General features: G+C 29.0%; 1 protein-coding gene across 1 annotated transcript in view; it reads left to right on the top strand.

Moving 5' to 3' along the window:
* Positions 1-13,741, top strand: part of LOC120076780 (cyclic nucleotide-gated ion channel 1-like) — a 57,026-nt gene that overhangs the window by 39,144 nt on the left and 4,141 nt on the right. Inside the window, exons 3-5 of the mRNA XM_039030693.1 lie at positions 6,659-7,025; positions 9,770-9,988; positions 10,079-10,359. Coding sequence (XP_038886621.1) covers positions 6,659-7,025; positions 9,770-9,988; positions 10,079-10,359 — 867 coding nt within the window. The remainder of the gene's footprint in view (positions 1-6,658; positions 7,026-9,769; positions 9,989-10,078; positions 10,360-13,741) is intronic.

Here is a 13,741-nt window from a genome sequence, read left to right on the forward strand (position 1 = left end):
TATTCCTAGATAAAAAAAAATTATTTTTTTGAGAAATTTTCATAGATAAAATAATGGCATACTGTTTATAAAAATAATAATAAAAAAAAACATCGATAAATATTGCTATATTTCTATTAGCGTCTATCTCATAGTATCAATGATAGGCTTGTATTAATTTCTATCACTTATAGGCAATAATCGACTTCTATCGATCTCTATCAACCTCACTCTTTTTCTTATTTTTTATTTTAAAAAATCTCTTTTATTTTTTTTTTTATTTTTTATGATTATTTTCAAAATGACCATGTGAGCTATTTTTATAATTATAAAATATCATCTTGCTATTTTTTTTCTTTTTTGTTTTTGTTTTTGTTTTGTTTTGCTTTTTTTGTTAAAATGGCTAACAAAAACGTAATGTCAATAACTAAAATTAATATTTTCAAATTTAATAGACTTGATTGGGAGGTAGGGTATTCATGGGTTGGGTTGGGTTGGGTTGAAATATCTTTTAGACTCAACCCAATTGTTCGGGTTATAAATTTTTTCAACCTAAATAATTCTTATTAAAAAATGAACTCAACCCTACCTAACCATGAAATATTTGGGTTGGGTTGGTTCGGGTTAATCAGGTCATTTATTTAAAATTTTGTTCTAAAAAGAATCACAACATTAATATGTAGAAAATTTATTTAATTATTTTCATATATTGAATTAAGATTAACAACTCAATTTCAATTTAAATAGTGAAAATTTTCTTTCAAAATGCAAAGAAACTACATATTAAAATCAATATATGTATAAATAATTGTGTTATAAGTAATAAAAAAAACATGTTTTAAAGGTAATAATAAATTCAGATTGGTTCGGGTTGGTTTGAGTTATATTAGGTGAACCTTGAATCAACCCAACCCATAAAATTATATTTATTTGAACCCAAACCGCACAGGTTGAGTTGGGTTGATCGAGTGTTTTTTGAACACCCCTGGAAAGAAAATAAATTTAAGGAACGAAATTGACCTATTCCCAAACACCAAAAGTATAATTAATCTAAAATTAAATTAACATATTTGTTTAATATATTTTTCATAGAATTGAAATGTTCCATTAATTAATAAAATATTTAGATAAAGACTAATATCAACAATTAGTGTAACACAATAAAGAGAGACATCAATTATCATTTTAAATATCGATTATATAGTCTCCTATCTCTACTAATTATATTAAAAGAGTTTAGAAGATTCACAACATTCTTAATCAAAATTAAAAACTTTAAATATGACATAAATTTACAACAATTATCGTTCAATTTAATAATATAAACTAATCATTCATTAAGGTCATGTAGGTCCATAAGGAGCAAGCCAAATTCTTAATAGGTTTGACATTTTTAAAGTTTCTATTTTAATTCGTAATCATAGGGATCGATTCTCTATAAAATATAAATGCTACTGTGTAAAAATCAAAACATATTCCTCCTACATTATTTTTATTATTTTTTCCATAGCTTCCTCCCTTCTTCTCAATTTGGGTATTACTTGGAGCGTGCAATTGAGTTGTCAAAGAAGTTCTCCGAGTTCTAGTAAATGGCCAATGAAAACAATATTTTGAGGTTAGTTTTCCAGTTTTCATTTTGTTTGTCTAAATACATTTCAAGGTTACATTAGAGATTTTTTTTTCTTTTTTTTTTCAAAAAATAGAAAAATAAGAACAAATATTTACATAAAATAGTAAAATTTAATATTCTTTGATAAAGATTAATAAAGGCTAATAGAAGGTTATTGATATCTATTGGTGATAATATGTGATAGACGGAAGTTTATTTATTTATTTATTTATTTTTGCTATTTCTATAAATAGTTTGACATTTATTTTATCTGTGAACATTTTTTCTTTTTTCCTGTTCAAGAATACTTTTTTCTTTAACATACAAATCTTTTAGAGTTTAATGTTTAAACTGTTTAAACGCTTAAATCAATCAAATTATGCTTAGATGTTTTTTAGCCGGATTTATGAATACTTATATAAGGATGTTTTAGTATAATGAGGTTAAATTACAAGTTTAGTTTCTGAACAGTTAGTTGTGTCCCATATGTCATTGAAATCTTTGATTTTTGTCTAAAAGTTTTTAAACTTTTGATTTTATGTCTAATAAATTTCAAACTTAAAACTTTTAAAATTTACAACTTTTGTTCGGACAAAAGAAAAGGTTCATTTTCCTATTAGACAGAAAATTCTATTTTATGTGTAATAGAATTGTTAGTTAAAAAATATGGAAGGTGTCAGATACAAGAACTTATTTGACATTTTTAATGTTAGATAAATGATCTGTTAGTTTCAAAGTTAAAATTCGAGAGACTAAGTGATCTCAAATTTAATATTAGAAAATTGCTACAAAATTCATGTACTTATTGATAAATATATTGATATTAAGGTCATTTTTCGTAATAATTTGGTTTTAGGTTTTAAGTTTTTTTAAAATCAAGTCTATTAACATCCATTCAACTTCTAAATTTCTTGTTTGTCATCTAATTTCTATTAATGTTTTTAAAAACCAAGTCAAGTATTGAAATCTTAAAAAAAAAAAAAAAAAAATTTATGAACTTGTTTTTGTTTTTAGAATTTGACTAAGAATTCAATTTTTTACTTGAGAAAAATGAAAATCATTGTAAGAAATTGAAAGTAAAGAGATTTAATTTTTAAAAATTAGGACTCCGTTTGATAACCATTTGGTATTTTTGAATTTTTTTAATTAAATCTATAGATACTATTTTCACCTCCAGGTTTTTTACTTTATTATCTACTTTTTGTCAATAGTTTAAAAAACTAAGCCAAATTTTTTAAAACTAAAAAAATAGGTTTTAGAAACTTGTATTTTGTTTTTAGAATTTGACCAAGAATTCAACAATTGTATTTAAGAAATGTGCAAATTATTATAAGAAAATTGAAAGGAAATAAACTTAATTTTCAAAAACCACAAACAAAAAACGAAATGGTTATCGAATGAGACTTAAAAATTAAAACTAAGGCTTTGTTGGGTAACAATTTGATTTTTATTTTTTTTAATTAAGCTTATAGATACTACTTTTACCTCCAAATTTCTTCATTTGTTATCTATTTTTTATCATTGGTTTAAAAAATCAAGCCAGATTTTGAAAATTAAAAAAGTTGATTTTAAAAAGTTGTTTTTGTTTTTAAATTTTGGCTAAGAATTCACTTAAGAAAGATGTAAATCATTGTAAGAAATGAGAAGAAAATAAACTTAATTTTTTAAAACAAATAATAAAAAATAAAATGATTATTAAATGGAATCTAAATCACTTAACTTCTTTTTCTTGGAAAATAAGTGAGTTGATGACAAAAAGCCCTATCAACATATTTTAGTGTCGTGGGTATTAATGGTTGAGGCTTATCAACAATTTAGATTTAGGAAAATTGGAGCGTGTTTGGTTTTGAAAAATGGTAAAATTGGTAAATAAAAAGATTTATGACAACTCACGTGACATAAACATGGTAATGAATTTTCAAATCCTTGTTTTACCGTTGTCTAGTTCGTAACTTTTGTTATTAATGAAACTATAAATAAATGGTAAATGTAGAATCATATACAATGACAGGGCTCTGTATACATGGTAATTGTCCTTAAAATAACCACCCATTTTTTGACATAGTTAATATTTCAATGCAGAATTTTTTTTTATTAATTTAGATTATGTTTAACCACTTTTTGAATTAATTTCATTTGAATTAAATATCCAGATTTTTCTACCAAATTTATATTTTAAACATTCATATATTATCAAATTTCATTTATCTAATCAAATTTTAAATTTGTTCAAATGTTTGAATTTTTTTTCATTATTTATACACATTCTTAATAAATTAACTAGATATTTTCTCATATTTTTTAAGGTTTAAATTGTTTTATATATGTTATTAGATTCAATTGTATATATTTAATATTTAGTCACTATTTTACTTGATATTTTAATAATACCTGACTTGCCATTGGTTGGTTCATATGTTCAGAATATTAAATAAAATATAAGTGTTAGAGTATTATTAATAACTAAGATATAAGTACAATGGAGAGTTTAATTAATAACTGAGATATAAATACAATGTAATTGTAGAGCTTGATTAATAACCAAATTAATCATATTATAATCTAACAGATCTAATTTCAAAACTAAAAATGAGCATCATTCAATAATTTTCTCCATTTTTTGGAATTTGAATTTATTTTTAATATTCAAATTAGATTTTGATAACCGCTTAACGAACTGATTTAAAATAAACCAATCTCTTCCCTATTTTTCTCCCCCTAATTGATTCAAATCAGCTATATGTTTTAATTTGATTTAACTACTTTTCGAAATATTCCAAATTAATCGATCTTTAATTTGTTTATCACCATTTTGATTTTAATTTGTAATATATCTTTAAATTTTACATTATTTTATTCTTTTTTTTACTATGTTAAATTTGGATCATGTACACATTATCATCCAACTGTATATTTCATTTAGATTCTATCATTTTTTTTTATTTTTTTAATCACCCTTTATTTATTATCATTTTATTATATTATTATACCATTAATTAGGTTTCTTTCATAGGTTTTGTGGTTGATGGAATAATAAATACACTGTAATTATTGAAGTTTAAATAAAAATTGAATTATGAACATTGTGTAATTGTAAATAACTCTCTTCCTAATTTTTTCTCCCTCGAATTATTATCAATTTATATTTCATCTAACTACTTATCGAATCTTACTCACAATAAACAAAAACTTTCTGATTTTTCTCTCTAATTTATATTTGAATTTATTTTTTATTATCAAATTTGATTTTATCCAACTAACATTCGATTTGTTTAAATGTTTTATCCAACTAACATTCGTTTTGTTTAAATGTTTGTTACAAATTCATTTGTATCGAAATATTTTTTCATTATTTTATATATATTGTTATCAAATTAATTTGGTATATCTTTTTCATATTTTCGATGGTTTCATTTTTTCATATAGGAACATGAAGAAATGGCTTGTTGTCCTCGAAGAGTAACATATAAATGAAAATTAAACTTTAAATATTTGAAACAATGTATGGTTTAATTTATTATTAATATTGATATTAATGTTAATATAATAATAATGATGATGATGTTGGTGATTTAGTTTTGTTATTTTAGGATAATTAGTTTTACTATTTTTATGATTTTGATATATTTTTGCCATTTTTTCAGATGAAACTTTAAAATTTGTTATTCCTTAAGTAAGCTCTTTGGTTTTCTAGAATGTTTGAATTCTCCCTTAGGTTGTTAATAAGATAAAAATAGTACATCAGTATTTTTTAATTTTTTTTATTTTAGTATAATTGGAGTAGAGAGATTCGTGAATCTCATAGTAGTATAGTTGAATGCCAATTGAACTATACTTTATTTAATTAACTTTTATTTTCACCTATGATAGACTCATTCACTATATGAAAATTTAATCACAAATATTCCACATAAATAGAATTGAAAATGGTATATTAGGGTTATTTTAATTTTTTCCTTCCTATTACTAATTGTTTATATATTTATTTGTTAAGCCTTACGAACTCCATCTTCCATCACATATCTTAGGTGCGATTGGGTGATTTTTTTCATGGTGAATGTGATTGGTGAGAAAATTACTAGTTTCACCGATTCTATGGAAAATTCTGTATTTTATTGTCATTAAAAGGATTTTAAATTGCGTTCAATTCCTAAAATGACAAAAAAGATATTTTTATTATCCAATTTTAGTTCATATATGTTAAATTTTTTGTAATTCAAATTTCAACTCTCAAGATACTTTTATTTATTTTTTATTTTTTATATTTTATTTATTAATTTTTCTATTTACAAAAATAATTGTGCTATATTTATATTTTATTAATTTTAAATTTTAAAATGATCTAATATTTAAATTCATATATAACTTTAATTTTTAATATGTATACTGTTTTTTTTTTATATTTCAACTTTTGATTAATAAATTTTGCAATATACATATTTATATATTATCTTAATTCTAATATTTTAGTATATCTGGCATTGAGTAGACTTTTACAATATATATACATTTTGCCAATGAAAACATTCATTTAAATTAACTTTAATATTTTACAACCACATGACATTTACATAATAATATAATTAATTTGGATTTAACTTGATAACAAATGGCTCGAGTTAGAGATGACAATGTTGATCAAATTTGGATAACATATGAAGAATATGATATAATTTGTAGTATATTTAGTTTTCATCGAGACTTATTTATATTAGATGACATAAATTTTTGATAATATCTTTTTCGATATTTAATGTATAAGATATCTTCTCTTTTTATATTATATTGTTAAAAAAATAAGAAAAAAGATAAGAAACAAAAAACAAGAAACAAAAAATGGTTATCAAATAAGTTTCTATTTTTTTTTAATTAAGGAATGGAAACATGAATAATCATTAAACATATTCCTATTTCTTATTCAAAAAAAGAAACAAACAGGAGAAGATTATCAAATTGGACTCGGAAACGGAACCGGCGTTAAAAAATCAAGAACGCAGAAAATTTGTGATCATATCGTTACTTATTTCTCTATGGTTGAACTTATGTTGTTACACGATTTACACGATGCAGGGCAAGCTCGGAAACGGAGCAGTCATTGAAAAATCAAGAACGCAGAAAATTTGTACTACAAGTTGGATTTCTCATTTCATCTATAACAGCCGTGTGCCTGGATGTTTTGTTCTTCTACATCCATTACATAGACGACGAGAAAAAATGCTTCGCCGTCGACGACAAGGTCAAGAACGCAGCCATTGCGGCTAGATCGGTAACGGACTCCATCCTTCTACTCGAAGTCATCTACAAGATCTGTTCAAGTTCAATACTTCAACAATGTGCGACTCATCAGACTTTCTTTGGACGCCTTGCCGATGTTGGGAAAAGGGTTCCATGGATGAATGTCATTGTCGACCTTTTGGCTCTGCTTCCCCTTCCACAGGTTCTGCTTCATTTTTTTTAGTATTAATTGCGTAGTGAGGTTAATTACTAACTGTTTATTTTGGATCAAGCCCTATTTGTGTAATGACCCGACCCAAGTTAGACGGTTACTAAACACATGCATGCATGGAACTTAAAACAATCACCTTCATTAAATTTAGATATTAAAAACAAATTATAGGATCCTTATAAATCATAAATAATAATAAATAGGTCTGAAATCAAATCTTAATAGTAAGTTTCAAACATCAAATTGAAAGTTGAAAAACATGGAAAGAAATCTAAATATCATTAGCGGAAGCATAGAATTGGTCCCTAGTGGCTCGTTCAAGGATTCCTCTTAGTCATTCGCCAGACATGAAAATTTCCCTTACATGGCTCATCTTTTTCCTTTCCCCTAGAGTGCACCTCCTACGTACACCCCAGGTCCTCTCTATGAATGTAGGGATGCATACTTCTTTCGTACACATGGTTATGTATACACCTCTTTTGCATACACATAACCCACTGAGCGTGCACCTCTTACGTACACTCCAGTACCCTCTAGGTGTGTATCACTTTCATATACACCAGCCCTAGAACATCTCTTTCATGTACTAACGCCCTCGGACATACATCACTTTCATGCAATCACATAATCTGGAAAGGAAAAGAGATTATATTTAACTTCATATTACATATAACATTCACATAATCATGAGTCCTCTAAAATCTCCTCATCGAGATCATGTTAATTAACCTCAATGTACGTGTTTAATCTAGTTTTAATGGCTCAACTCCAGTACATCACTTTCATGCACTAACTCATGTAAACAATCAAACATTCGAAATTTCATAATACATTATATAGCCTATACACTTTCATAATAAATCACATAAATATGTACATCAACAAATGCTTCAACTTTCACCTAGCTTAGTATTGCTTAACTCATGATTTAGGGTCATGCTCAATCGCACTTGTAATATGTCTCATAAAATTCTAAATCATGCTCATACATTAACATGCTTCAGACATATTATCACATGCTCATATATCTTTTCTAAACAGTCCATTAAATCTCGGAACAATTAAAATTATCCTTGTAACTAGTCTTAAAATCCTCAAAATAAATCGTATATCGCCCTACACAAAGACATTTCCAATAGTAAGATTACTTACCTCAATATGAAACTAAAATAATAATTCTGCACTTAAACAAACTCTCCAATCCAACTTCACAACCTTTAGTCCAATCCTAGGGCATGAAGAAAATTCATTTTAGTCTTCAAGCTCGACTCCATATATAAAGCAATTTTAGAAGCCAACAAAATTCTTATCCAACTAGCACTTTAATCTTAAATCCCCTCCAAAACTCAAGTCAAAATCCAAGTAGGAACTCTTAATTCAATCTTGTTAGTGTTGAATAGCATGATCCTGACTTCAAACTCCGGTCTAAATTTCCAACACAATGGGCTACCGTTATATTAACTCAATAGTCAAAACCCCAAAACCCAAAGACCCTTGGAGGGGGAGTGTTGTCGCATGAGAGGGAGAAGAATGAGTATTTTTTTTTCTTTTTAATTCTCCACCACACAAAAGTATAAATAATATTATAACATATATAATATATATATATATATATATATAATATTATTTCTTTCATTCTTAAATTCCAAAATCCATATATATTCTTTTCTTTTCTTAAATTCCAAAACCCTTATTATATATATATATATATATATTTTTTTTTTCTTAATAAACATATCACATCAAACTCAAATCTTTCACCTCTTCTCCAATTAATTAAATAAACCTCAAAATAAATTCATCAACTTTAATTCACTTCTTCCCAAAAATCCTAAATCCCAAAATTAAATTATAACTGACCAAATTAACTTAAATTCAAATTAAAATCTTTTAGATACTTGATTTAATAACTTCCAAATAAACCAATTATCTTTTCCTAATTTTTTACTTAAATTTTGGATTCACATTCCAAAATTAAAGAGGGTAAAATTTTAAAACCACAATTTCCCCTTTTTCCCTTTCAAATTTCATAAAACACAAAATTTCTTATCAAAATAATTCAATTATCTCTTCCAATTACTTTAAAACTCTACTCAAAGAATCTATATAACCAATAAAACTTCTTCAACCGTAACAATTTGATTCCAAATTCCAAAGATTAGAAAACTAAAACTCAACAATTTGAGATAATTAACTTTAAGTTTTCCTAAAAAAAAAATCGAGATGTTACAATTTGCTTTTGGACATTCTCATGCTAATGCGTTTTTTATTGTCTTACTCATAAACTTTAGATCTTTACTTCTAGTTAATTCATCTAGAATTTTCAGTTTTGTCATTGACTCTTATGATTAAGAAAGAAGAGATACGAGGTCAATCTTGGATCTATTAGACAACTTAGAATTCCATCTCAAATTCAATTAATAATGAGAAAAGTAACTTATGTAACTTTGGTATTTTATTAAGACTGCAAGGTCTTTTGATTTTTCGAATTTGGGGTTATCGATAGGATCAAATATTCATCTGCCGAATCTTCTCTTCAATACAGACATTAAACAAAAAAACATGGGTTACAATAGAAGGCTTACAGCAAAACAAACTCAAGAGTCAAGCCACACCTAACTAATTTGTGGCAAACTAAGTATATAATAGAAATTATTTTTTTGAAAAAATGATGCAAATGATCCCAAGAAATACCTGTAAACTTCAATCCTTAACATTGACAATTGGACGTGCAGATTATCATGCTGGTAATGTTTGAAAGAAGGAAAAGTATCAAATATTTAAATAACAGGTGGCGGATGATCCTCCTGCCTCTCTTCCAATTTATCCCAAGAGTCATCCGAATCTATCTGTTATGTAAGGAGCTTTCCAGGAGTGCTGCTCCTAATGACATTACAGGAACTGGGCGGGTCAGAGGCACATTCAATTTCTTTCTCTTCATTCTTGCCAGCCATGTATGTTTCTTTACCTAAAATGGACATTTAGTGTTTTGCTGTCCTGTTCATATTGGTTCTGAAGCTGTTGTATTTTTTTTGTTTCTGAAGGTGGTTGGAGCATTTTGGTACTGCTTCTCGGTTATAAGGGAACTGCATTGCTGGCAACATGCCTGCAAATTCAACAGTGGATGTAGGGTGAATACATTTTTTTGTGACGACATCACGGGCAATGAACGGTTTGTTGATGAGTTTTGCCCTATTAATCCACCTGATCCGGCCGTATTTGATTTTGGTATATTTCTCGACGCCCATCAATCCGGTATCTCGAGGGTAAAGGATTTTCAAGTAAAGTTAATCTATTGCTTCTCTTGGGGGCTACGTGCACTAAGGTTTGAAACGTTTCCTTTTCAACACATCTCTGTTTGTTCTTCATTTTAAATGGCTATTGCCTTAATCATCAGCTAATTGGTGCGAGTTGGTTTTATGAGGATAATAGACTTCAACTTAGATCAAATGGTCATCTGAGTTTACAAGATCAATTATCTGATTTCATTTTTCTTTTCTGTATCTGTTGGTTTTCATCATCAAAACGTTGTCTGAACAAATAGGGAGAGAAAGAAATTAGATCTAAAGATACAAGTTTGAGATTACATTGATTTCTGCCTAGCGGTTTGGTTTAGAATCTCATCTTAGAAGCCTCACTTGTATTTTACTCTGTTTAGTTTTCTCAACTTCTAACCTCATCCCCTCCCCACGAGACCACCATCAAGCCATATGTCAGTTGAATGATACATATTCTTGAGTATATATGTTTGAATTTCTTAGAAGTCGATCTGAAAGCTGTGGTGCGAACTGGTTGCTCCACAAGATTAATACAACACTCCCTTCAGACGTACACTCGTCACGGAGAGAAGTGTTTGCTTAGACTTGGAGGAAAAGATCGGTGAAGAAGGGTCAACGGTCATAAACGTTTGGAAAATAATAAATTAATGGACGGTGACACACGTGTGGTGAAAGGGTTCCACCACCAACACACTTTTACAAGTCTTTAGAAGTGGTCTTTCATATATTCCATCTGCTCACTCCTTAATTCTCCAATGTGGGACAAGTGAAAGGTGCTATCTATCCCATGTGCCTTTGTTCGCCTTGGGCCTAAAGTGTATGTGGGTCATACCCAATAGTCCCCTACGAATGACCTACGTGCATCGAAAAAATTATAGAAAGAAGAAGATGATTTTGAGCAATGGAATGATAGTAAACTTAATTATCAATATCTTGCAATTTGAGTTGACGCATAGTGAAGTGGAGCAGCAACTGCATTCACAAAGGTGAGTTACCTCTTGAACTTTTGTGAATTCTGGTTGAGACCCCCCACAACACGTTGTAATCCTTTTAATTTCTCTCTTGATTATGTGATAAAATCATGCATACAAAGCCATTTGGGCTATTCACATAGAACCTTAGGTCATCGTGAAAGCTCTAGAAAGAGGCCCTTAAACTCTTTCATAGAAGGCAACCCACACCGTCACTTTCACGTTAGATGCGTCATCAAATCTATTGCAATAGACCACTCAAAACCGAGCTATGAAGACTTTAGAGGTTATCCATCAAATCTATTGCAATAGACCACCTAACAGGCTATGGATCATCACAGATTATTCATCAAGTCTATCACAATAGACCACCCAAAATAAAGGGCAATGGATCACATTGAGGATTTGAGTTCATACTAGTTGAAGACTCTAGGATTACTCTCCTTGTCAAGCCTTTAGAGAGAGGATCTGCTAAATTTCTCTCAGACATTACATACTCTAAGGAGATAATTCCTTCCTTCAATAGTAGTTTCACAGCTCCATGTCTCAGGCAAATATGACTTCTTTTGTCATTATACACATTGTTCTTGGCAATACCTATGGCAGCCTGTGAATCACAATGTAGAGATACTAATACAAGAGCCACCCACAGTGGCACACCTTCTAATAGATTTCTTAACCACCCTACTTCTTGTCCAGCTAGCTCAAGTGCTATGAACTTTGATTCCATGGTGCATCATGCTATACAAGTTTGTTTAGTTGGTTTGCTTTTCCACCTAGTATAAATACATATCCACTAGTGGAACTTACTTCGTCGTTATCTGTTACCCGGTTTGCATCACAATATCCTTCTAACACTATAGGAAAATTATTGAAATACAGACAAAAATCCATTGTACCTTTGAGGTCCAATGATCCTTATCAGGATTATGAGTTTATCTACTTAGTCTACTCATAGCATATGCAATATCGAGCCTAGTATAGTTCATTAAAGACATAACACTACCAATAATTTTTGCATATTCAGACTGAGAGCCTAGTATAGGACCCGCCCCGATCGGAGCGGAAAATCCCCAGTTTGATCGAGATGGGGTCCAATGGGGACCTCTTTAGGGTCCCCGAACCGAGGACAGGGCGGGGATGGGGAGAGTGTCCCTGCCCTGTCCCCACCCCTGACTCCACCCCGATTAGGTTTTTAAATATTTTTTCTATATATATAATTAGATTTTAAATATTTTTTTCTCTCTCTCTATATATATATTAGGTATTTAACTTTTTTACATTTAGCTTGGTTTTTAATTTGGCCCATTCTAAGCCCAACTAAAGTGTTCAAGCCCAAACTAAAGACAATTTTACAAAAAAATAAAATAAAATAAAATAAAAAGTCCCCATAGGGAAATAAAAGGGAAATCGGGGAATCCTGTCCCCATTCCGCCTTGAAATGGCGGGGATGGGGATCGGGTACGGGGACGGGAAACCCTTTCCTACCCCGCCCGGGCCTTGTTGCCAACCCTACATACTAGGATCATAGGATTTTCTTACAGGTGTAACATCAAAATTGTCAAATCTCTTTAACAACTTTTCAATATAACACTAAGTATCACGTCAACCTCACCTAAATCTTTCATTTCAAATTGTGAGGATAGAAATAACTTGATATCGTTAATTATATCTATGTTTGTATCAAAGATCAACATACCATCAATATAAAAACAGATAACTACACAGTTAGGCTCCAAATGACTTTGAGTAAATACAAGTGTCAGAACAGTTTACCTTAAAACCATTGTTTACCAAAGTATTGTTAAATTTTTCATACTATTATTTAGGAGTTTGTTTCAGACCATAAGATTTTGTAAGTTTATAGACCTTATTTTCTTGACCAACAACAATAAAGCCTTCAGGTTGTGTCATATATATTTCCTCTTATAAGTCTCCATTGAGGAATGTCGTCTTTACATCCATCTGATGTATTAGAAAGTCATGTATTACAACATAAGCTATCAAAGCTCTATTAATGGCTATTTTAGTCACATGTGAATTAAGTATCAAAATAGTTTATGTCTTGCTTTTGTATGTATCTCACAACCATTAGTCTAGCCTTAAACTTTTCTATTGTATCATCTGGTTTCATTTTCTTCGTAAAGAACCATTTACACCTAATGGGTTTATTTCCTTTAGTTAGTTCCACTAATTCCCATGTTTGATTCATGACTAAAGAATCTAATTCACTCTTGATTGCTTCTTTCCAAAAGCTAGAATCTACATAGCTTAAAGCTTCTTGATAGGTTTTTGGATCCTCTTCTATTAAGTATATGCAAGCAAATTGATTGTCTATTTTATTTGAATTTTCAACTAGAAAGGTAATTGGAAAATCAGGTCCAAAATCCTTACTAACCCTTTATCTTTTACTTCTTCTAGGCTCTAATTCAAGAGGGCTAGAAAGAGGGAGTTAATA

This window comes from Benincasa hispida, chromosome 1 (assembly GCF_009727055.1).
Source record: "Benincasa hispida cultivar B227 chromosome 1, ASM972705v1, whole genome shotgun sequence".
Taxonomy (NCBI): domain Eukaryota; kingdom Viridiplantae; phylum Streptophyta; class Magnoliopsida; order Cucurbitales; family Cucurbitaceae; genus Benincasa; species Benincasa hispida.